General features: G+C 33.6%; 1 protein-coding gene across 1 annotated transcript; it reads left to right on the forward strand.

The window, feature by feature from the left end:
- The first annotated feature begins 9414 nt into the window (after positions 1-9414).
- Positions 9415-25732, forward strand: LOC106137901 (slit homolog 1 protein). The gene is made up of 10 exons (XM_013338842.2): positions 9415-9452; positions 12751-12934; positions 17381-17549; positions 18015-18124; positions 20281-20393; positions 22222-22358; positions 23360-23512; positions 24125-24305; positions 24941-25080; positions 25470-25732. Exons 2-10 carry the CDS (start codon positions 12761-12763, stop codon positions 25730-25732), a joined length of 1440 nt encoding a protein of 479 aa, XP_013194296.1. The 5' UTR covers positions 9415-9452; positions 12751-12760.
- Positions 25733-27357: the final 1625 nt, after the last annotated feature.

The raw sequence follows: 27357 nt of genomic DNA on the forward strand, positions 1-27357 counted from the left end.
TAAGAATAAATAATGGTAATTAAATGATGAATTTCCAAGTGATATTAACTTATATTATCCAACAAGATGGCGTTGAGGCAAGTGTCAGCTCAAGTGTCAATTTACATGTCAAATTGTACTTACGATGAGGGCCTATATTTTCACAGCTTTTCGCAATACTTGTGGTAACAGTATTCTGATTTGTAAAATAAAATGGCAATTAATGAAAATTACTCGAACATGTACACGAAAATATGAAGTAGTAATAAAATGACAACTGAAAATTCTTGACATTGACTCTTGCCTATTTACCAATGCCATCTTTTGAGTTGTTTTTTAATTATTTTAAATTTTCCCTCTAAAAAGTCTTCATTACGTAAACGAGAATGAATTGTGCAGTTTTCTACAAGCACAGCGAGACTTGGACAAGATTATGTATTTGAAATCCAAAACACGCTTAGTTCAAAGTCCAGCATTCGGATCTGAGGAATGGAGGAACGGAGCACATTCATAAACCGTTGAATAAAACATAAAGCAAAACGCGACTTTTGTTTTCTAGTCGCATAGCGCCGCTGCCACTGGAATATGTCAACAACAGTATACAGTTTTCAAGTAATTTCTTCTTTTTCGATATTTCCCGACATTTTTCAGTTCTCGCTGCTCACATAACACAGTCACATATGTATTTCAAACTTAGAGATGGCAAGTGAAATATATATTTTTCGAATTGATCAATATAATAATCGATTCGATTATAACAGATTTTTTAGGTTCCGATGCTCACATTTTTTACAATTATATCAAAACTTAGGAATGGCGAAAGAAATACATTTTTAACTCAATCAATGTCTCGCTTAATTAGTCCTAAATTAAGGTCGCGGTGAATTCAATTAACAATCACGCTTTAGGTAGAAGCAATTATTTGTAAATAAGACTCATTTTCTCACGTCTTTTGGCTTTACATATAATGTAAGTGATATTAATAAACATCTTATCAGGTTATACTTTTTACCAGTTTTGTCCTTTAGTTGCCTTAAACATCATTCGTTAACGATCACATCAAGCAAATAGAAACATGCTTGCGAAAATGATGATGATGTTCATGGTAATGAAATTAATAATAATGAAAGAAAAATTATCTTAAATATTTAAGTTCTTAGACAAGAGGGATAAGATAGAAAACCTTGAAGAATATTCTATTTTCACACACCATATACTTCGAAATTTACTCCACAAGTCAAGTTTTATATCAGACATCGAAATCCAAGAAGAGAGTGGATTGAGATTGCAAAAATAGACTAAAACCTTTCGATCTATCGGAAAACTTGGCAACGTTCTACATATTCTTCTTTTTTTAAAGTTCTTGTAGTTTGTTTTAAGAAATTCTTACTATAGATACACGTCTTTTGTCATCCATCGTAAACATAAAAGTTATAGCGCACGCGGTTCCATCCGTATAAAAGATACATACATAAAATCACGCCTTTACTCCGGAGTAGGCAGAGGCTATCCATACATACTTCTAACTGCTTTAAACGTTGTCTTCACTATGTCCTTCTCGGTACAACACACTAGACGAGTATGTAAAATTTTACGAGTATAAGTTAAAGAGCATCGGGTCAGTTGTTTTGGCTCCTATGTAGGAGTATGACAATAAAGCAGATTCATTTGAAAATTGACTTTCAAAATAAGAGAATTAGATCATACACGAAGGATATTTAAAGGTATAATAGTTATCAAAATGCGTTTTTGAAACTAATCTCTTCTTGGCAACAAATATGTTGTAAAGCAACTTATTTTACCATTTTTAGACGATCATAAAAGATAGGTATAATATCTAATTCATAAATAATACAATCTTTGTGCAGACTCGAAGGATCGCAAGTAATTTCATAAATAAATCGAGCTCCAAAAAGTTGATTGTGTTTGTTTCATAAACCAGACAGAATTCCTTACGACAAATCTAATTAGAGAAGGGAAAACAGAATGACAAATACGGAGGTACACAAGAAATCAGAATCGGTTGAGGAATAGCGTTATTGGAGATTATTAGATGACAATCCTGATGGAAATTTACAATGTTGAATGAAACAATGGGAAAGTAATTATGAAATTGGGAATTAAATTAATATCAAATACATTAATATTCAGTTGAAAAAGTGTGTGGCAATCAAGCAATCGAAGTATAGAAAGAATTGAAAAAAAAAGTCTTTCTATATAATTTCTTGTCTATATCTGTTTGTATGTTTTTACAAATTGTCCGTTACCAGTCGGCTCGTTTCCTTATTTGTTTTAGAAAGCGCTTAAATGGTAACTCGTAGGTCACCATTTTTTTAACGCAGGCTTTAAAATGTAGAGGTGAAATCACTGCCAAATATTTTGATACCAAAATTATTACTACAAAATAAGAGATCCATTACAAAATGCCTGTAACAAAATCGTAGTGGCCCATATCCGAAGCTACAAGCATCGGATAATTTTAGAGAGGTGAGTCGGTTTATCGATCGTTTTGTTACGAATGCTAGGCACGGCAGCCTGGAGGTCACATGTATCTGTATAATCAGCGTTGTGATTACGACCCGGGCTAAATTGCTATTTATAAGAAACGTAGTAGTCTCAGTAGTAATTTTTGCGAGTAAAATTTTATAAGGTTTGTTGAGTAGGATTTATTTGTATTCGTTTTTTGTATCTTTTCGTGTGCTTTTTTTTAGTCTTGTTCTGTATGAGAGTATGAGGGATAATGAGTAGGGATAAAGAAGTTACGAGAAATTTACTCAAATTTAAAACGATTTATTTTTCTTCATTAATTACGTTTGCTTACTGATTGACTAAAAGAGACTTCGAAATAGGTAATAACTGTTCATTGTACATTTCAGTTTTATTAACTTACAATAAAATAATTTGATATCAAGCTTGTCTGCGTAACGGTTTTCAATACTTTTATAATATTTGGTGGTAATGGTTGGTAAATAAAAAAAAACCCTGCCAAAATCGAGAACTCACACATATCCAAGATGTTTTTCTACTGGGAATCATATTCTAATTCTGTTTCATATTTTTTTTATGTATGCTTCTCATACAAAATGTGAACGGTTTCTATTATTTATAATGAAGATCCCAACCGACATATCAACATGATTATATTGATAAACTACTAGTAAATGTCCGCACCATCAAAGCATATCCTTTTCTTTACCCGTGATTAGGTATATGTTCTATGTAATGAACCATTACCTTATATAATATAAAGTTAGGTAATAGATAAACCTATAGAAGATACATAATTATGTTTCAGTCGCCAGTTCGTTTTGCTTCGTGTCAATCAAGATCCAATACGGGTTAGGTTCCCCTGCATATTGCAGAGGTCGGGCTGCTTCGTTTAAAAACCCGACTTATTCAATCCAGGATCGTTATGATAACAGTACCCTGGGCTCCTTACCTAAGGTATGAGGACGTAAACCGTCACTCCCTGCTCCTCTCCAGAGAGGTGAGGACGCAACCGGAACTAACGCCAGGAGGACGATGAGTACTTATCATTATGAACAAGGAGTTCACCGACTCAATCATACTTGTTTATTTAAAACGAACATAGATAGATACGCCGTTAATATTTTACTGGCCCTTTGCTTACAATAAAATGACACCCTCTTTTTGTTTATTTAGTTATTAAAATTATTGCTGTTGAAATTTAATTAACAGATTCATTCGTATAAACAGGTTTTACCCCGCAAGGGATCTTGCGGGGTAGACAGAGCCAGCAGTCTTAAGACCATTTCATTTCTTTCTCATGGGAGTCGTAAAAGGCGACTAGAGCGTAGGAAGTAATAAGTATATTTATGGGTATTGTCAAAGTAATTTTAATTGATGTTTATTATTTTTGAGATAAATTTTGGGATGATTCTTCATATTGTGTGGTCTTTTATCCACACAACATGAAGAATCAATCCAAAATAACACAAAAATATTACAATAATATTTTTTTTTTACAAATAACAAAATTTCTTTTTCCGGCCCTCAAATGTTTGTGCCCGTGTGCTGTGCCCATTTATCGGGTCCTGGTCTGAGACGAAGCAAGAGGGACCCAAAGTAGCTCACAATGCCACGTCAAACGGAGATAGCCGATCAAATTGTTACGCAGTACAAAGGGGCCTCGAGTGAACCATTGCGCAGAAACAGTACCAATGCAGCATTTATTATAAAAACAATGTTAGTTATTTACTGTGCAATGTTGTGATAGTGTGACAGTTTTTCTCGTTTTAATGTGGTAGTGATGGTTGTGTCGATTTATTACTTGGATTGTTAGTTGGACGAGTTGTAATCATTTGATTGGATAAGGATTTGGTGCACAAAGGATATCTGTTTGACGCGTATAGGTAATGACATTTTTTAAGTTTATACGTGCTTGGTTTGGTTTGTATATTTTTTATATAACTTGAATTAATCAGATTTTTTAATATGTTTTAATAAATTTTATAATTATTAGCAGTCAACACATTGCATTTTATAAATCGATGATCTGTGAAAAGATGTTAGTAGTAAATAATTGTTTTATAAAATTCCATCTTATCGCGACTTATTCATAATTTCAATTGTTGATATCAATACTCAAGATACATTTAAGATAACATGTTAATGGCACCTTATATCCTGTGAAGAAATTAGGCAAAACTTTTTGAGCTGCCTAATTGACACGTGGGTGCTATACAAGCAATATCAGTTTTGTAATTACATTTCAACCTACTACCCGTACATACACAAAAAGGGAAATAAGTTAGGTTTAGGAAAAGTCTACTCTGTTGGAAGCCATAGCAATATGCATCACCACTACTTGTTATAAGGCCCGCTATTTTCTCTGTATAAATGCGTTAATCTCGAAAAGTTGGGCATGCATATTTTTCCTGTTTAATATGTTTGAGTGAGTGCTTTTTGAGGAACTATATATGTTCTATGAATACTTACTATCCATGCGAAGCCGGGGCGTTTCCCTAGTTTTCTTATAAATCTTAAAATTAAATCGGTTAATTATATTGTTTCTAGTAATTACATGAGTATAGCGTATTTTTAATTAAATGCCAGTACCACGTGTGTCTGAAGGCACTGAACGCCTGTAATAATTAACGTAATTATTACGTACATACTGTAAGCATATATTTTAATCTCAACACGAGAAGGGTCATATAACATTAATATTTGGCGTCAATTATACCCTAAAATTGAGAATGTATAATTTTGGGAAGCATTTTCGTGTATTATTTTAATTACACTGTATTGAGTTCGCATTTATTTTTTCTTGTACATACAAAAACATATTGAGGGAAGTCATGTTTATTTTAGACGAAAATTATTTGTGTGTTTAGATTTTAGAAAGGTGACCGACATAAATGTATTATCGTCATAAAACTGTGGTAATTGTGTCTCGTATTTTTTTTTATTTCGATGAAAATCATATAGATGAAACTGTTTCACGAATTTCATAAATAAATGTATCTAAACATAGTTGTTATACTAAGAAAAGATTTTAGACTTTCAACCGACTTCCGAAAAGGATGATTCGTCTTTGGTTTGAACTTATTCTTGTTAGGCAATGTTTAATGATGAAAATTTTGTTTATCGTGGCAACTAATAACACTTCATAAGTACTTACAATGACATTGTTTAAAGCTAATCAGCGGACTTTTTTAGCAATTGTTGTTTGAATATCCTGAATAATAAACTAACCAATAATGAGAGGTAATGTCTGTTGATTTTTATTGAGAAAGCTTTTATACTAAAACGGGTATAAATCCAATGAAAAACATTGCTGTTATTATTTTTTCTTTATCTCGTCTGACAGATGATACTCACGGAATTCATACGCGTAACTTTTAAGCCAAATTTGCGAATAGATCCCCTGAACCGAAAATCAGGTTTATATTTATGGAAAACCCATTCATGGTAAACATATCCGACAATACCCCGTGCCCTGGGGTAGATGAGAAAATAAATCTTCCCCTCTTTACGTGTCCGAGAAAGCGGGATATTTTTCCAGGCTTACGGGCATTGTGAAACTACTGTTATTGTATAGGTAGGTAGGTTTTCTTTTGACTGTGATTTGAAAAACTTAATTCTCTGCATTTTATGCATTTTTTGAATTTTTTGAATTATTTTTAATCGTTTTATTAGATTCGTTTAGTATTTGTTAACAAGTCAAAGAAGTTAATTTCAGAGACTTATGTATGTATGACTATTATGTGTTTGCAACTAGCAACCTGTCACTATATGAATCTCAATTCTATTATTAAGTCAAATAGCTGAACGTGGCCTATCAATCTTTTAATGACATTTTAATTGTAACAGGTTGTTTGTCTATCATCTAAAAGAAGAAACAAAACTTTATTATTCAGGTAAATAACTGAAAAATTATATTCAAATGTGTATATCTAATTATATTTATTTAAAAGAACAAAATTAACGTAAAGAAAAAACGCTATAATAATCCGTAGGACCAGATTTAATAAACATAAAATAATAATGCGCCTGTCTCTACTTAGGTAACATGTTTTTGACGTGAAGTTATTAAATTACCTCGCGGTCCTAAGCAAACGTGGTTTACCATTTACTTTTACGACAGGTAGTCAAGTCAGCGTTCCCAAGAAAATACGAAATTTTTTGATTGATTACGTAGGTACCTTAAATGAGTAAGTGTATTTTGACGCTTTTACCCTGTTATTTCGTTAATATCATATTTGCTTTATCTTTTATTAGATTTTTACCCAGTGCGTCGCACTAGTACTACTATCAAGAGTATACTTTTTCAGTATCTTTAATCAATATCGATTCAGATGATTTGGGTTTCGTCATAAATTTAGAAAATATACAAATTATTTTTTATATTGCTGAACGTGGCCTTTAGCTCTTTTCAAGACTGTTTATTCTGTCTACCCCGTAAGGGTAATATGTATATGTATATATTTATTTTGATATGGATATAATGATAACTAAAGCACCCCGGGCTCCTCTCTAGATAAGTGATGAAGAAACCGGGACTAATCTCAGTAGGAAGAAGAGCATATTGTAATAAAGCTTATTCCATTCCGATCAAGGAACGGTTCAACTTATTGTTCCGACTTAAGAAGCGAAATAAATTTAGAATACCAAATCTTTGATTTGATATCAAAAGTAGAAATAGGTACATTATATCGATAATAAAGAAGGAAAATGTCTAGTCATTTCCTTTTATTGATAGATGCATCCAAAATGTGGAAAATACAAAGTTCCGTATTCACGTTCCGCTTTATTCATCTCGTGAAAGGTCTTTTAAAATGAATGTGTTCACTTTTTCTAATTGTAAGATATCTCAAAAGGTTTTTCCTTTTTGGAGACCCCATGAATCTTTAAGAGTGTAATCAAAATTGATCTTTAATAATAACAGGATCACTCATACATACTATGTCGTTAATAATAATACATACATACATACATACATATTGTCACGTTTATATCCCTCGCGGGGTAGACAGAGCCAACAGTCTTGAAAAGACTGAATGGCCACGTTCAGCTATTTGGCTTTATGATAGAATTGAGATTCAAATAGTGACAGGTTGCTAGCCCATCGCCTAAAAAAAAGAATCCCAATTTTGTAAGCCTATTATTTTGTATAGCCTAATTTGTTAATAATAATTTGTTACTAATAGTAGAAAATACTATGCAGTGTGGTTTCCAGCACTTTAGAATAGGATCACTCCATATCTTTCCTATGAATGTCGTTAAACGCGACTAAAGAATAGGCTTATAAATTTGAGATTATTTTTGTAGGCATGCAACTCGTCATTACTTGAATCTCGATTACATCATTGAGCTGAACTTAGCCTTTGAGCCTTTACAAGACTATTGGTTGTGTCTACTCCGCAAGGGATAGACTCGTGATTTTATGAATGTATGTTACTAATTCACAAAAAAAGTTAAAAACTATTCACTAGTAGGTATAGGTATATATACGAGTATTTTATTGCACTATAAAATATAAAACACGTAGACTTTATAAAATTAATGTCATTCTATGCCAGTCAATCCTTCAAAATAAAAACCAAAACTGAAATGCACATATGTACTATCACGATTAACGACCATATTGTAAAATGAGTTTAGTTTACTACAAAAACACTGATGTGAACGTGTTTAAAATTAGATCTAATACATTTTCTTAAGGAGATCGCTGGGGGATCAATTTATTGCCAATATCAGAACTTTTTTAGAAAGCAACCTTGAAAACCTCTTAACTTCGGACGAATTTCGGAAGCGGGCCGTCGGTCCGTCCCCGGCATAATCGAATTGAAGTGTTTTTTTAAATTTCCCTTAGGATAAGGAAGTGCTCCCTTGATTTGATTCAACCCGGGACTTCACCGTCTTTCTGTGGGTTTTAGATTTTCTAATATAGAGAAAGAAGGGGATTTTTTTGAAATCTGTATTTATAAACGTTGTTTTTTAATCTACGCAGAAATTCTCGTAGACCGGAAATTACTGTGTCGGTTGACGAAAAAAAAATTTCGCCGTTATATTTTTCATTCATTCATATAATCACGTTTATATTCCTTGCAGAATAGACTGAGCCAGCAGTCTATCGAAAGGCTGATAGGCTTAGTGATAGAATTAAGATTAAAATAGTGACAGGTTACTAGCCTATTCCTTAGTCGCTTTTTACGATATCCATGGGAGAGAGGAGTATTTTTTAGAAATATTTAAATTCCTGGTAATTAAACTCCATTGTACAGAAAGTTTTGATTCTAAAGTTCATGTAAGTATGGCTACATTAAAAAAATAAACTTTCTAGCTGCTGATATACTTGACCTGAATCATAAGTTTTATTAATCATATATCAACAGAATCATAAAAATAACACAATCTAATAATACGCCACACAAACGACTATTAGTAATGGTCTATCAAGTTTCTCATTAAAACTACTCGTAACATTCAACAGCTTATCAAAATTCATGAACCTTACATCGCGGTAATAGTTTGTAAATTGCAACGCCTTTGACTTGCTGTTATTATCGTCCACTTTTTAGGCTTAGATAGGTACTGAAATAAATGTTAACAATCTTGATATACCTTTAACTAATCCAATGCCGGTTGGGTTCCCCTGCAAAGGTTGCGGGGTCAGATAGGAAGCCCTTTGTATAAAAATCTGATTCAACCAATCTAAAATCATGGTCAAAAGAGCACCCCGTGCTCCTGTCTAACATCAGGGAAAGTAAAATCTTAATACGCCTTTGTGTTGAATCTTAACCCCAACCGAACTTTATTTTACAACAAAAACATGCACCTATCAAGCTTCAATAACTTCACTTTAACATATCATACAGAAGTTTTACATGCAACATTTCTTTGCAGGGCGGCTGTAGGGTGCCTGCTAACATGACCTAGTGCCCCATGACATCGCCACACCTCTTGCCACCACGCCATAACCCGACGACCTGACACGAAACACATACGTGAGTACTATTTATAGAAATACGCGAGGGGAGGGGAGAGCCAATCCAATTGAGTAATTCGAAACGTGATTCTTTTATTTTGTTTCATTGAGTTTTGATACTTTGGCATTCATATTTTTCTTTTTTTTTATGATAGGGTTAATATCTGTATAATGAGTTAATACTCGTATAATTTGAATCGACAAAACTGCGTAGTATATCTTTATGATGTGCGAGATAGAAAATATGTAAATATGTCGAAATTTTTAATTAAAGTAGCTAATTAATCGCAAAAGCTGTCATTATATTGGCGCATCCAAAATTTCATTACATTATCTCGACAAAGTCTATTACGGCACCGAAAAGGGTCTGACAATTTATTAAAAGGGCACAAAATTAAACGCTGACTTATCAAACCTTTTTTACTTAACTTTGTTGACAATTCATAAATTCATTAAATATTAAATTCATGTTTACACACAAAATGGCAGCTTCACGTTTTTGGAATTAATAAAGCTTATGCTCATGTTCTTGTTTATGCAAATTAATAAAAATCCGACTTGCAAGCAAAGAATAAAAAAAAAACATAGAATTAAAGATTATGTCTCGTGTTTCGATCTCTCTTAACGTAACCGATTTTTATTAATTTTTTTTATAAATGTCATCAAACATTTTTAACCGCCTTCAAAAACGAAAAAGGTTCTCAATTCTACCGTATTTTGTTTTTTGGTATTTTTTTATTATTTATTTGTAATTTTTTTATTTAATTTTTATAAACATTTGATCACATAATTTCACAACTCTTTCACGCAGGGAAGAGGATGTAAAAGTAGATTGACCAATGAAATAAACAAGGAGAGTGTGGAATGTTCGAAGAGGAAAACTTAGAGGAAAGACTTAGAGGAACTTTGATCGAATCGTAAAAGAACAGGTCAAGAGTGCTTTAAACTGACAAGCTTGCATGAAGATAGTGATGAATGTGGATAAAGTACCTAAAAGAAGTTTATAAGTTTCGTTGCAAGTGGGAAGATGTAATTTCTCCCTTCCTCACTAGTTCACAAAGAAAACAAAGCTACGTTGTCATGTGAAAAATTTTGACCTGGAGCGAAGCCAAAATCTTTGTCAGGAATGCGTTGAAAAATTTATTGATCATTTAAGTTTGTAGTTTTAAAATAAATATAAAATTTATAATATTTACGATATCAATATAGGATGTTATTAGTAATACGGGTCAGGGTTACTGATAATGAATGGCGATTAGAAAATCACAACTAATATTATAAATGCCAGAGTTTGTTTTAAATTTCAGGAAGATAAAAAGTTAAATTGAATACTTGCGTGATGAGAAAACAAATAACCAAACAATTTTATTTTTTGGTTTCTTATTTAAAATAAATTGAATTTGATTTACGCATTACACAGTTTGAAGGACATATTACGTTATTTTTTGTCCCGGAAAAAACACTGTTCCCGCAGGTACAGTATGCTCCAACAACACTTATATATTACGAGTATAAAATTTTATATGGTAGTATACTAATTATTACTTAATATTCAAATTTATTACATTTACATTGATACTAAAAGGCATATGTGTTTCTGTAATATTTAAACTCATAGATGTAGAAAAAAGGTAGACGTAGTGTGTCTTGATAAAAAGTGAAGCATCGTGATGGCGGAATTGTACGTTTGTGTGAGTGATAGAAAATGAGATAACCTATGACGCATCTATGACGTGATGGCGGCCGACTGTCACACTATTGGTGACAGTGTCTGCGTGAGGCGTGTAGTATATACAGTGGTCCGACATACTAATCGTGTAAATTCATTTTACCGTACAGTAAAACTCCGTCCGCCTTTGTTTCTTCGTTTATGCCTTCACCTACGAACACATACTTAAGTACACACCTACACATATGTATACAAAAGAAATTTAACAATAAAACATTATGAGAATCTGATGATGAGAATTAATTACTTTTTAAATATGTAAGTTAAACCAATTTCAGTACATTTGCGCTATCTGCAAAACTCAATGATTTAATGTGAGATAATGGGTTTAGCATTAAGTCCGCTTTTTGTGTTATGAAGATCGGATTCAACAAGTAGTGAAGAGGTGATATAACGGAGATTTTTGTCAGAAAGAAAAAGTCTTTTAGGTTATGCGCTAGGAACCTGCCACTATTTGAATCTCAATTCCATACAGCTAAGAGTGCCCATTTCTGTCTGTTCGAGGTTGTTGGCTCTGTCTACCCCATTAGCGATTAATCCGTGATTATATATGAAGCATTCAGAACAATAAAGATTAAAAACATGAATAAATCTTATTAAAAAGCTGTGCCATGGAATAATCGTGCTTATTTTTTTAAGCAAACTTATTAAGACAAGAAAGTGTATTAAACATAATTCAACTTGAAATTGTGCTGAAGAATTTTGAGCCATGAAATGAAATCTGCTAGTACTATAGCAGCGATATTATAAATTCTGTTTAATCTAGTTTATGTCGGACTCGCTGTGATGTTGTTAACTATATATCAGTAACTTTTCCTTGGTAATTGCTTGCTTTGTCTGTTTTTTTATGTTTTTTATATTTTTACTAATAAATGTCCGTCTCCTTAATGTTATCCATGGACTTAACGTTATTTTTTAACTTACTAGGTAGATGCTCACATACTTCATCTGTTTACTTGCATATAGAATTTCACCATTTCTTTTTCTTTGTACTGACGTTTCGATTGAATCCTCACCTCTCTGCAGAGGAGCCTCTTTTCTGACCAAGATTCTGGATTGGATAAGTTGGTTTGTTTTTATATTCGCTTCTTATAGCAAAGCGAGGCCTGTCTATAAGTGATATTAAACTTTCCGTTGCATTACGAAATTCGAATCATGTTGCAATAATCCGTGGTTTTCGAGCGACTGAAATCTCCCCAAACATAAGAAGTATCCCAAGTTTATTTGAATTTTTTCTTGGCAGAGAAACAACAATGCTTTCAAACTTGAAGCTTCTGGCAACTTGCATGGTGCTATTAAGCACTCAATACAATAGTACTCTGCCCAAACAATGCAATAATTATTATTATTTTCTTGGCAGAGAAACAACAATTCCATACTTGAAGCTTCTGGCAACTGGCATGGTGCTATTAAGTACTCAATACAATAGTACCTTGCCCAAACAATGCAATGATAATTATTATTTTCTTGGCAGAGAAACAACAATTCCATACTTGAAGCTTCTAGCAACTTGCGTGGCGCTATTAAGCACTCAATACATTAGTACCCTGCCCAAACAATGCAATGATAATTATTATTTTCTTGGCAGATAAACAACAATGCTTCCGTGCTGGCTGCTTCTGGCGTGCGTGGTGCTGTTAGCGCGGCCGGCACACCCGCAGGGCCCGCAGCAGTGCCCCGCCCCGAACACCATAACACCATGCAGCTGTACCGTGAAGAAGAACGGCCTCGATATATTGTGCGAGTTCACTGAGCAGCAACATATACAGAAGGTGTGTATTTATATAATAGAAAGTCGCTTTAGGCCTAGGTTTAAAGGCAGAGTTCATAACTGATAGAAATGTAGGTAAATGACCCCCAGACTCTACAACATATTGCCCGAACGCATATTTGCGTGTTCCCAATTGCTCCGCCTCTATATAGTCGTATCTTTTCCCATTTTTTCCTGTCTGCAGCGTCTTCAGCTTAACTATATATATGTATACGAGTGGAAATTATGACTATGTTGAATTGATAAGAAACTTCTTTGACAAAATTTCAACTTTTAAATGCTAACTTTCTTTGGTAACATATTTAACGATTAGGTACTGTACATTTTGCAGCACAATTCCTCGAACATTCTATTTCCGTGGCAACAGATATGTAGCATTTCTGTGAAACTAAATATTTAATACAGTTCTAAGATATCTCTCTTCGGGTACTAAATATGTACAGTTTGCACAGTCTTCCAAACTAGAGACTAAAGCTGAGTTTTGCTGCGACAAGGAAAATTGCTTTGAGAAGTTGTTTCCGCTTTCTATGCAATGGCTTGAATTACCTTGTTGTAAGTAAATAGATTCTTATAAAACGCATATTCATTCATTTATTTTTGCTGTTTTTAGAGCAAGTTTTCAAAACAAAATCTTGATTAATGATAAAATCATTTTGTTATTATTTCACCTGTTTAAACTAAAATAATCATAAAAATCTTCTTATATCATAAGAAACTTCCTTTCATTTTTCACTGTCGGCTTGATTGGTAGCTCATGTCAGGTGATTGGTCATCATCTCATACAAACCATGATTTTAATATGTTTTTCTTATGCCTTTTTCTGTTATCTCTGTGAAGAATATAGGCTCTCCTATTCACGATTAAATAGATTTCATGATTAATGGGAAATACTTTGTTCACTAAAGAAACTAACGCTTTTGGTCATTGTTGCAGCACTGGCCAAAATCACAAGATACACATTGTCATGTGCCATGTCTTTTCCCTTAGAAAGCAGACCGAGCTAAGACACAGAATTTTAAGGCCAAGTTTTAGGTACTTTTAAGTGCTGGGCTAGCATACTGTCACTATATCTGAATATCAAATCCATCACCATCATCTTTTGCAATGTCATTCATCCTCTGCAGGACACAACCCTCCTCCAATTCATTTACTTTTTTCGGTCTATCCAATGAAAATTATTTAAAGCGTTGAAATGTTCATATCCTTTATCTTTTTATTATTATTTGTATCAGTGAGGACCTGAAATTGACTTTTTTCTTATACATAGTGCTATTTTTTTGAAAACGGTTATTGGTCTTTCAAATAAATAAAATAAAAATATTCTTACTTTTTATTACTTTGTTATTATAATCATAGTTTGTAAGCAGCGGATCAATTTTATATCTGGAGGCTAACAGCTTTCTCGCGCCATTACTGTAACGTCCTTACAAAGTGCAGCTTGAAATCCCTTGTGTCTTCTCTCGCCAAGTTGTATTTCACGTAATCCAACAGATTTCAACGAAGACAATGGCTCTTTTCAAGGAAAAGATAAAGTGCGGATTAAATGAACGTTGCAAATTGTAAAACGGCGACTCGTTAAGAGCCTTTGTTAAAGCGATTTGTGCTATTTTATTTGTACCGTAATGTACTTATACAGTAGAATTTTCGTATCGGCGTAGTGGAAACTATACATACCATCACGCCGGTAAGCAGAGACTATGGATTTTCACTTGCTGCGATCCTTATTTTTACTTCCCCGCTTCCTCCACACTCATCGAACATTGCTGCAGAGATTTGAATGAACCTTGCCAAGAAAAGAAAATAAATGTTGAGGATGAAGAAGGCTTAAATCTGAAGGGATACTCCACCGCGATGTGAGAATATTATAATACCTATAAGAGTTATACATGATTTGTCTTATCTCAGAGGTTTTGCCAAACATACTACTCTGTCAAGAAAGTATCGGGAATGGATTATTTATTTATGGTTCCAAATTCAAATTTTTGTTTTTTTTGTTGTTGTTAGATTGGCACAACTGTTTTCCATTTTGGCGCGGAGTTTGAGTTGCATCTGTTGTTTACATTAAATACAGTGCTATTTTTAGTTATATCATATCTAGTGTGTATTGCTAATTTCATAATGGATAAAAACATCGAACAAAGAGTTTGTCTTAAATTTTGCATTGCCAATGGAATATCGTGTTCGGAGTCACTGAAAATGTTACAGAAGGCTTACGGTGAATCGACTTTATCAAAAACTCGTGCTTATGAGTGGTACAAAGCGTTCAAAAGCGGTCGAGATGTGATGGAAGATTTGCCTCGCTCTGGTAGGCCATCAACGTCTGCAACTGAAGTTAACATCGCAAAAGTAAAGGAAATAGTGACTGAAAATCCTCATTCAACTTTGAGAGAGATAGCCACCGAACTTTCTGTATCTCACGAGTCGATCCGTACCATTTTAACTAATAATTTGGGTATGAAACATGTTGCCGCTCGGCTAGTCCCAAAAGACCTGAATTTTTTTCAAAAACTCAATCGCATGAGAGTCGCTGAGGACATGCTAGAACGAGTCAATTCCGACCCAACATTCATGAAACGCATTGTTACTGGTGACGAGACGTGGGTTTACGAGTTTGACATGCAAACTAGTCAACAAGCTTCGGAGTGGCGCCTTCCAACTGAACCGAAACCGAAAAAACCACGTTAAAGTCGTTCAAAAGTCAAAGTCATGTTGACTGTTTTCTTTGAATATCGCGGTGTTGTGCACTCGGAATTCTTGCCGGAAGGTCAAACGGTAAATAAGGAATATTATTTAAGTGTTATTCGGCGTTTAAGAGAGCAAATCCGACGAAAAAGGCCAGATTTGTGGAAAGAAAATTCTTGGATTTTGCACCATGATAATGCACCTTCGCACAAGGCCATCATTGTGAACGAATTTTTAACCAAACACTCAACAAATACCATCGAGCAACCACCATATTCACCAGATATGGCTCCAGCCGACTTTTTTCTTTTTCCTAAACTCAAATTACCACTTCGTGGCACCCGTTTTCAATCGGTAGAAGACATAAAAGAGAATTCGCGGCGAGAACTGAACTCAATTCCGGAAACAGCGTTTAAAAAATGTTTTGATGATTGGATTATTCGTTGGCATAAGTGTATCGTTTCTAAAGGAGCATATTTTGAAGGTGATAAAATAAATTTGGATGAATAACAAACAGTTTGTGTATTATTGATCTTTTCCTGCTACTTTCTTGACAGAGTAGTATGTCTAAAAACTTCTGAAAATTAAAGCACAATTTAAATTAATTTCTTTTAATCAGTTTTTCATTTTATTATTAAAAAGTATCCGATTTAATTAAAACTACGCGTATTTACCATCAAATGTATATATGCACTCGTACTTTCAACTTTCCTGATTTTAAAGGCAAACTTTGATTAAACCATGAAAGTAATAGTTTCAAACAGAAATCTTGTATGTTTGCAATCTCCCACGCGCTCTAGTTTCCTCGCTGCATTTATGTTCAAGTTAATTGTTACTTGTTACTACACTTCTTAGCTTCGATGTAGACGTCTAAAGACAGTTTCTTTGAAACACAAAACTGGTGAAGGAACTTTGCTCGTGCACTTTTTATGGTTTTAATTAAAATTAATTATTCAATTACAACTCTCTTGATTAGTAGAACCGTTTTACTACTGAATCCTGGTTCATGGATACAAACCCCGATGAGTTTTAGATAGATGTAAATTATATTTTTTTTTTCAAATTTGTTTTAGAGGTTTGCTTAGTGTTTGATACATTAACCACTTTGTAACTAATTTATTTTTCTATCGTTAAAGTAATTCAAGTCAAAACCACGGTGGAATATGCTCACGCTCAATATATTTTCCCTATATACGTTACAACTCTTTATGAGCGTCTGTAAAAAGGAAGGTAGTAACTTTCTTCGTAGAAACACGCCACACATAATTGGAGGCAATTTGCTGTGGCTTCCAATTATTCAGTTTCCTTCCCGCGCTCCTTATTACGGATATTCCGGCTTTGTGTCTTATATCTTTATTAATACTCTTACGTAGAATGTAAAATAATCGAAAATCATATTTTTTTTGGCGTTTCACCCTGAAGGAGTTTCATCCCTTTGGCTAGAACCTAGAAATAGAATTATTAGACCAGTGTAACAGAAACAGTATAGTAACAGTAGTGCAGAAGAAACCAACCTACCTAAGCTTATAATGTTTCGTCGACTTTGGTACTGAGGTTTTCTTAACAATATTTTCCCCCCTCACCTTATAAGCACCCTTTTTTATTTAAACTCACTAACACTAAATTTGTATGGGTACCCCTCACTGATAATACCTTTAATGTGTAAGTTTGTTTCTCTGCACAGATAATTGCAACTTTTTCTGGAAATTGCCCACAGGGAGTGAAATTTTAGTTACTTACTACTAAGCTTTTTCTTTTCCGGCAGGCAATGAACACGCTTCGCTCGAAACCGATGATCATCTTCTACCTGAAGTTGCGTCACAACAACCTCGCCAAGCTGCCTTCCTACATCTTCTTGGGCTTGGACATCCGCCACTTGACCGTGCACAACAGTAGCCTTGCCGTCATTGAGGATTCGTCTCTTAGTTCTATTGGTGAGTTTTCTTCTAGAGATCAAGTCCAGATTGTTTGGGGGCAAAGCTACTCTTAAATTTTCGACAGCTTGAACATATGCCACTTGACCTTGCACAACAGTAGCCTTGACGTCATTGAAGTTTGTCTCTTAGTAAGTCTGTTCCATTGGTAAAATTTTCTCATGATTAAGTCCAGATTTCTGAAGAAAATTTACTTAGACGCAAAGTTGCAGGTAGAACTTATATCTTTTCATTTTATTCGCATTAGTGAAGGTTATTTTTAATGGTTCTGGGATCTTGATATTTCCTGCTTGATCCTTTTGTTCGGATGAGTGGGTGTGTTGTTAATTTTATTCTATTTTTATCATCAATACAGAATAGAAAACAGCAACGATATATGTAAAGTGGTTTATACCTACTTAACTTTTCAAATTCTACAGGCTTATTCTGTCATAAAAAATATTTCATACTTATTTGCTCCCACAGGTAACAAATTAACGCAGTTGGACGTCTCTCAGAACAGCCTGGCTACAATACCAACATCATCATTCACGCATCTAAACCACTTGCTAATACTGAATATGAATCATAACAAGGTAAGATCTAGTTAATTTGTTTAATTTGCATTCAGAACTTTGATAGAGTGAATAATTTATTTCGTAGCACTGCTACGAAACTCGTAGGCAGTTTGTTGTAAAGAATACCAGCATTGCAGCTACGGAGTAATTTTTTTTTGTATCAATTTTTAATTTACTCTTTAACAACAAAAAGTGTTTTCTTTTTAAAGTTTTGCATAAGTTAAATAACTTTTTAAAAAGTTTTGTCGTATTGTTGAATCGACTTGTTTATTATATATTATATAAATTATATAAGTATGCTTTAAAATTATGTGGCAATGTTTTTACAACACGGTCAACACAGTTAACAACAACTCGCTTTTAAAAAAAACATGCACTGTTAAAAGTTCCAAGTCATTAAATACTTTATACGTAGTCACGTTTCGTTTAAGCAAAACGTTGGAAAATTCGTTACTAATTAGGACTTTTGCCAAATCATGAAAAAATTTATAATTTAATAAAGTACCGTATTTATCAAGGTTATTAAGACTTTGATGAGTCTTAAGCACTCAGGAATATTATTCACTCTGAAGTGAAAATGTAAAATAAGTGAGTTGACAAATTGTAATGTTGCCAAACGACCTTACTTAAGTCCAGTTACGTCACGACGAGCGGTCGTCAACTTGTAATTATTCCTGTTAATGAACTGTTTATATATTCCGTTGTATAATAATCAAGAATGAATTAGTTTAAAATATTGGTAAAAATTACCAACATTTTGAACAACACCTAAAATTAACGAATTTTTAACGCAAGATCATTTGGATCATTATGTGTAACATGTCATCTGAGCTAGGATATTTAAAAATAGCTTCTTGTACAAGGATCAGGTGAGAAATAAAGATTTATAACATTTTGCCTTGAATTTCGCCAGCAAAAACGTACCTAACACAATATTTTCACTGAGGAAAACGTAAATTGAGTGCATTTGAAATTCATGAATAATAAATACAGTGTTGAATTTCAGATAGGTCAGATGTCAGCATAGTTGTTTATCGCATGCATTCGTAAAATTAAGAATAAGATATGGATGTAATTGAGAAATTCTGGAAATTGACCCGTTGCTTAGACATTTAACCGATTTCAAAAAAGGAGGAAGTTCTCAATTCGATCGTATTATTTGGTACTTTATTTTGTGAACTAACGGGGCGCAAAGTAGTTACTATTTCAGTGTTAGTTAGTTAGAGGTATTTCGAAAGCGTGGTAAATAAACAAGTCCATTTGAATTATTAGTGCCACAAGCTGACGAGTTTCTGCCGTACTTTTATTTAGGATCTTTTGTTAATTAACACAGTACCGAAGTATGGTAATGAAAAGATTTTTTCTTTTAATTGATGTAATAATTCAAGTCTCGTGACTTTTCGCTCTGTCTACCCCGTAAGTCATTAATATTTGTGATATGTGTAGACGTATGTCTGAGTGTTAAACAGTCAAAAACTAGTTGTGATACATTAAATGTTTATTAAAAAATAGTAATTTTTAGTAAGATTTTTATAAACTTTGAACAGGTATTTAAAAAATGATTTCATTTTTTAATTGATTGATTTTTTCGGTAAAAAGTTATTTATTTTTATAACCAATCAGTTAATAAGAAGAAAATGTTTCGGCTGACATAATTTATTTCACAAAATCAAAATAGTTAATTAAACAAGTTTAGCCGAAGTTGCCGATTCATTTACGCTGACTTCGCTATTGATCTTTGTAAAATACTTGCTTCGATCTTCGTTATAGTATATACAATGGAGGACCTAACCATATTTAAGCGTTAATATTTTTTTGAATGTAATTACCAGCTTTAAAAAAAATTAATTACGTTCGTACTAACATTTTCACGTCTTCCATTATGGAGTAGACAGAGCCTAGAATAGGCACTCGAAGTTATGTTTAGGTGAATGACCTAAATTGTGGAACTAATACTGATATGTCAGTGGCAGGTAGCAAGCCCATCGCTAAAACGAAGAAACCAAGTCTGTAACCTAAATTATAATAAATAAAAAAATACGTCATGTAAACATTGAAAACAATTATTATCAACATCTTACGTCTAAACATTTAAAAAAAGAAGCAAATTATTAGCAACATGTTAGTTCGTCGCGAAGCAAAATATATTTTTAAATAAAAATATCTGTTCACAGGTAACAGCGGTGCATAACCGTGCATTCATGGGCTTGGACACGCTTGAAATATTGACGCTGTACGAGAACAAGATCTCTGTCGTCGACGGCGAGGCTTTCAAAGGCTTGGAGAAGTAAGTATGACTTTGTATTTCTGTAAGCATCTGATATATTTGAAATAATAACGTTGAAATATGGTGGGTAACAAATTCAAGTCAATTTGTGGAAAAGCTTGTAGTTTTTTTTGGTACTGTTGTTTTATTTGGGTAGGATAGACGTAAATATGTACACTATTTTGTAACTTATGCTAGTAGGTTGATACAGTTATGAGCGGAGAAAGGTCCGGTTTTGTTAATGGTGACTGCGTGATTGATATGTCAGTAGCAGGCAGTAAGCCCATCGCCTAACGAGGTGAGAATTAGAGATTTTCCCATACACGCGTGGGGTAAATAGCACCACAAAGACGCAATGATGGTTGCAATGGGATACAAATTGGTGCCTTTGATATACCAGTCCCCTTAACTCACATCGACGCACTATTGAACCTTGTCTACATCAATTTATATTCATTAAGAGATTAACGTTACAGTATAATCCTTAAGGATTTACAACCCTAGCGTTTCAACCCTCCTCCGTCGGCATTGTATACTACGTTAGATATTTAAATATATGTTATCAAAAATAATTTATGTATTTGTCTGCCATCCTAAGTTTTCAATAACCATTTAGCATGAAGGTCGTAAATGAAACATTTCTTTGTAAAGGATAACCATCAAATCATAATATTCTGAGAAATATTTTTACATATTGTCTATAATAGATTGAGTATTGAATGTTACAACTGAAAATGTATCTACCTAACTGAAATATTACTTTGTTGCATATACAGATAAAGTTAAATTTATTTGCATTTTAAATTAATTTACCATAATTGCTTTGCTAAATTACTGCTTAACTGTTTTACAACTAAAACGATAATGTTATCCGACATTATGTGCGATTTATGGCGATAAATTCTCACCTAACCGCAGGCAACGTATGTTTATCTGCACAAATGTCAAACCAATGTTATTGCAATGTGTCGAATATATTGAACACACAGAACAAGGAAGTCAGCGCGGTCTTCAGTGCTCTGTAATTGGACGAAACAAACAGGTTTGACCAAATTACTCAGAACTCTCTCGCCGTAACTTTAAAAGCATACGTCTAACAAAATAGGCTGGTTAATGACAAATTAAATGGTGGGTAAAATGGGGACTTTGTACGTTCACTGAAATTTACTGTGACTACGGGAAAATTTGTATAAATTACAGAAAACTGGGGACAAATTTTGGCGGGAGATAGCAGCAAAATACGTTTTATCTATTCGTATTTTGTTTGTGGTTTATTACTCTGGTTGACGATAGTGGTTTTGTGTCAATAAAAATGTTTACAAATGATTTTCGTTATTTGATAGCTTAACCGAAATCATTAGCGAAATCTGGGCTTCTCTGTAGACAAATTATTATAATATTTCAGTCTTCCGAAGATGAGTGGCTTATAGACATCGCATGGTTGAAACTAATAGGCGTGAGAAGCATATTAATTTAATCAGTAACTGGAGTATCTAGAACATTTCTCAAATTTCCAAGAAAAGCTATTACCACTGGGCGCACTCAGACAAAACTTACGGCCACAAAATATTTTTTTTAAAAGTGGCTGCATTAGTCAATTTTTTTTATGTAGCACTATAGGTTTTAAGGTGCGACCTAGCGTATTCATACAACTATGACCACCCTACACTCGCTTATATACCTACGTGATTGCCGTTCCGAAATCCTTCCGCCTGTTGGTTGTCTATTTTCGCGCCATATCTTATTGTTCTAATAAATAAATGAATTCAATTATGACAGTAGGCGAAAAATGTATTTTCAATGAATAATAAATAAGAGTGTTCCCTTAACTTTTTCATCTTGTTTGTAGGAAGTTGAAGCGGCTGAATCTGGGCGGTAACGAATTGACAGCTGTCCCACAGAAGGCCCTCGCCTTACTTGAAAACTTGAAGAAACTCGAGATGCAAGAAAACAGAATCGTTTCAATTTCCGAGGGAGATTTTGCAGGTAAAATGTTACGCACAAACGATTTTAATATTACACAGATTCCGTGTAAAGTGACAGACATATTTTGTGATAGAAATTCGCTTCGCTTGAGGCGGTGGAAATATTGAGAGCTTTATTTATTTTCAATGAATAATATTTGAATTTCTAAACGTCAATATTTTGTTATTCTTTTTGTTAAAAAACAACTGTTACTGACAGTTTTTAGTTCATTATTCACTTCTGGTGACATGATGAAAATCGGAATAATATAAGTCCGGTAAAGAAAACTATATTTCGATATGATAGATGTCATATAATAAAGAACCAGGCCCTGCCCATTATTTTTCTTACTCTGAATATAAACGAAGGTTAACTAAACATGCATTAAAAACGAATGCATTGAAAATACACAAGTGTTTCCCGGGTCATTTTATCTCTCATATATCACGTATGAAAGTTATAACTTGCATACTTTTTCAGTTTATCCGAGGCTATGATGCCAAGCTATCAGAGAGATTTGATTACATTTGATTTGCAATCAGTAACTTCGAGTCTTATAACGTAAATTGTACACTTGCAAATGTCTGAAGATATATGAGTTGATTGCATTGCCGTATTGAATCAGAAATTTATTTATGACACTCCTACGTCTTGGTGATTGTTTGTAGAACGCAAATATTTGTGTAAGCCGTAGTTAGTTCATGAATATTAATTATTTTGGGATTAGTGTCTTAATCGTGGGGAATCGTCTTAATAATGGGAAATTAATTAAATGAATTCTAGATATAATCTGATGTTTATTTCATTCAGTAACTATTTAGCCTTTAATAATGAAAATCATATAAGTTGATAAAAATGTTTTTATGGAATTAGCCCAGTTTTATCAAAGAAGTATATGTTTTTTTTTTGTTTTTTAACACCACCATAATTTTTTTGTTTTCATTAGTTTCTAATTTATGTTAATTAGCCTAATTTATATTATGTATCTATGAAGATGCTTTAATTTGGTTGTTTTTTATCAGGTCTGCGTAGCCTAGATTCTTTAGGCTTAGCCCACAACCAGTTGCGAGAGGTTCCTGCTCAGGTGTTCTCACACCTCACGTTCCTGAACTCTTTGGAGCTGGAAGGCAACCAGATTCAAAGGATCGACGAGAAAGCCTTCGCTGGTTTGGAAGGTAGAATTTGTTTGTTTGTAATATCTTTATTGCATGGAATTTTACACAGTAACAAGAAAATAGTAAGTAGGTACATAATTTACATAAAAAAATAGTTTCTTTTATAACAAAAGAAACTATTTTTTTTCAAAAGAATTTGTTTTCTTTTTCAGTAAGATGTTCCGCTATGTACTACTTATATGTATTTTATTCTGCTTTTATTTTGTTTTCTTAGGTAGACAGCGTTTTGGGTCTTGTCTTGTTTTAAAACTTTCTGTAAAACAGTTGGATCTCTATTAATTATTGTCCATTGTGAAGAGAATATTTTTTACAAAATTTAATATTTTATTTTGTTTTTTGACTTATACTTATCTTTCATCTTTTTCTTGGTGTTTGTGAGTTTTCACCGTTTTTTTTCCTTCAAAACTTTCACTTGTTACAACTATCCAGACCTTAAGAGGGATATATAAAAGATGATGATCTCAAATCCAAGTCCATATAAATCGGTCATAGTATTTTTTTTATAAAATTCCTATTAAGCGATATAAACCTTATTTTACCTTATTCGATCGAAGAGTAATTTTTTTATAAAGTTCCTATTCAGCTATATAAAACCTTATTTCGTTCATATAGAAAACCTGCAATACCTTCGTTTGGGCGACAACCGCCTCCACGGCATCCCGTCCGAAGCCCTGCGTCCCCTGCACCGCCTGAGACACCTGGACCTTCGCTCCAACAACATCACTTACATCAGCGAGGACGCCTTCACTGGATACGGTGATTCCATCACGTTTCTCAACCTTCAGAAGAATATGTAAGATTTATTTTACTAGTTTCTCCTTGCATTAATATAGGTACATATATATATATATAGTCACTATATACCTTGCGGGGTAGACAGAGCCAATAGTCTTAAAAAGATTGTTAGGATATACGTATGGCTGTATGGCTATATAATGGAATTGAGGTTCAAATAGTGACAGGCTAGCCCACCACCTACAAGAAGAATTTCAAGTTTAAAAGCCTATCCCTTAGTCGCCTATTACGACATCCAATAGAAGTATATGTGTGCGTTTGTCGTACCAAGAGAATGTTTGGCCAGACAGGCGATAGAAAGAATGATTTGTTAGGTCAACTAATAGAGAACTACTGATGTACTCATTAGTGATGTAGTCGTAGGAAAAGAAAAGAGATTTAAATAAATAAATGTTTAAGAAATTGTGATATTAATGTCGAACTGGTTGAACTCGAAGAATGGTAACGTATTCGTAGAACATATTTTTACAAATTCACATCAAAAATGCGCGTAAATAACTTACATTTACTTTATACGAGAGAGAGTAATTTTTCGAGTTTTCGAGAAAATTACGAGTATCTCTTTTCATATATCAACTTTTATGTATCCATGTTGAGCTAAAACAATTTATCTTTAATCTTCCTCCCAAACAGGGTTCACCAGCTCCCAACGATGGGTTTCGACAACCTGAATTCTCTGGAGACGCTCAATTTGCAGAACAACAAGCTCCAACATATCCCCGAGGAGATTATGGAGCCAATCCTGGATACGCTCAGGGTCGTTGACATTATGGGTAAGCATTATCGTTCGACTTCATCGCGTTAACAGCCTATTCGAAATTTTTCTATGAATATGTAAATTTTTCTTAACGTTTATTAGGTATTCTGGATTAGATGGATGTATCAAGCAGCAGTGGTGAAAATGACAGCGAAATAGATTAAAATAAATCCAATTAAACATACATACATACATATCATCACGTCTGTATCCCTTGCGGGGTAAATAGAGCCAACAGTCTTAAAATGACTGAAAGGCCACGTTCAGCTGTTTGGCTTAATGATACCTAGTGAGATATTCAAATAGTGACAGTTTGCCAGCCCATCGCCTAAAAAAAAATTTAAAATACAAAAGACGTTCAGTAACAAAAATGTACCATTCAATTTTTTTTTCACATTGTTACAGATAACCCTCTAATATGTGACTGCGAACTCGCTTGGTACGAGGCGTGGCTCGCGGGACTCCGAGACCGTGATGACGAGATGATGCAGAAGAAGAGGACGGTGTGCACCATGGTCAATGAACACCGGGAGTACAGTGTGGCCAAGATGCCTCTGGAGAAAATGAACTGCAAACGAAAACCAGCATACGGTCGCACGTCCGACGCCCCAACTACACACCCCACCATCGCAATCACCACGCTTGCGATCATTCCGTGGTGGCTTTAAATCGTGAAGAATTAGATGGTATTGACAAAATAAGAATTTTCAACTAGTAAAACTCTTGATTTGTCCATACTATAGCCGATTGATTAAGATTATCCCTAAGTTAACCCTCTTTCGTTTAACGCGAAGTATCAACTCGGACCAGCTGTGGCCGGATGGCCCGACGCGACCCTTCGCAAGGTAAGTTCTGTTCAAACTAACGTGATGACTTTGTGCAATAAAATACGATACATATCAATTTTGGGCTGATGAGAAACAAAATTAGTAGTATTTTGGAGCGGTAGCTTGATAAGGTGATGGTTACGTCGAGTAAGTTAGTGATACGGTATTTTTACACGTTAGACGTCTTACGGTATGCCTTACTATAGTGTAATGTACCAAGTAGTAAGAGCGACTTGACACCAGCCGCCTTATTTACAAACGTTCGGATATTTTTTATACCTTTCAATTTGTTTTAAGTACCAAAGCACGTCGTATTGTCATATTTTGATATTTTATGTAACAGTACCATTTCAAGATTTATAGTTGTTCTCTGATAAGAAATTCACATTTTATATCTATTTACGTAGGTAGTTTCTTTAATCTTCAAAGCAATATGCTTCTTTAATTCATAAAGGTATAATGGAGATATTTTTAAGTATTCTTGACACATGTTCTGACGTTTGTGGATATGGAAGCAGTTCGGCATTCTAGTATATGTCTAGGTATCACTGGGAAAATTGAACAATGATTTATGACTTCAAATAGCGAATAACGCGCTGGAACGCATTGCTAGTAACTTCATTGTGATTTCACAAATGAGCTGAACGGTTTTGAGCACAATCACTTTTTTTAAATACCTACTCCTTTACCCTTAATATAAATTTTATATTTTTTATCATTTACCCCTGCCTTTACGAATGTAATTATACTAAGCTTTTATGCATTTACGATGTTGACTATTTAAATATTATTATATATCTATTGTGTAAGGAACGGGTCGACGAGGAGTTAAGCTATATTTGTGTACAATGTATACCTGTCTGTCCTCCTCTATAGGGTATCTTTTTTAGTTTCACTTCGATTTATGCGAAATATTTTTAAGTTATAGTAAATTATTTTGTATTCCATTTATTTTAGAATTAGGTATTTATAATCGTTATTTCTATATTCTTTAAATTGAAGAGGATTTTGTCACTTTTGGCTGTTTGTTGAAAATGTCGGCAATAGAATGTTTTCATTCGGTATGAACATACTGCAGTTCTTCATTGATTGTCTTTACATAGGTACATACATTTTATCCAAATTAAAACAACTAGAGCTCATAACATGTTCGATTTGATGTAGTTTAGGCTTACTTAGATAAGTATTAGATAAATTTCTCGAATTAATATGGTTGATATGTTGTAACTAGTTATTTCTTCAATTCTAAATAGTGTTTTCAATTATTTTTTCCAAGGAAAAGAAATTATCGCAATATGTTTTACTCCATATTAAAAGCAAAACATTCTTATACTAACGGCTTTCTTAGCTATTATATTAATTATGTTTCCAGCTTTAATTCTATATAGTTAATCGTTGTAATTATTACATTTTTGCTGTAAAAGGTTAATGGATATTGAGTAGTTGTAATAAATGTGACTTTAGAC

This window comes from Amyelois transitella, chromosome 5 (genome assembly GCF_032362555.1).
Source record: "Amyelois transitella isolate CPQ chromosome 5, ilAmyTran1.1, whole genome shotgun sequence".
Taxonomy (NCBI): Eukaryota; Metazoa; Arthropoda; class Insecta; order Lepidoptera; family Pyralidae; genus Amyelois; species Amyelois transitella.

What these genes read in the sequence shown, in the direction of transcription:
- LOC106137901 (XM_013338842.2), top strand. Translation starts at nt 12,761, where the DNA reads ATGCTTCCGTGCTGGCTGCTTCTGGCGTGCGTGGTGCTGTTAGCGCGG. An exon ending in AGCAGCAACATATACAGAAG is followed by an intron (nt 12,935 to 17,380) that starts GTGTGTATTTAT and finishes CTTTTCCGGCAG; the next exon opens with GCAATGAACACGCTTCGCTC. An exon ending in GCTTTCAAAGGCTTGGAGAA is followed by an intron (nt 20,394 to 22,221) that starts GTAAGTATGACT and finishes TCTTGTTTGTAG; the next exon opens with GAAGTTGAAGCGGCTGAATC.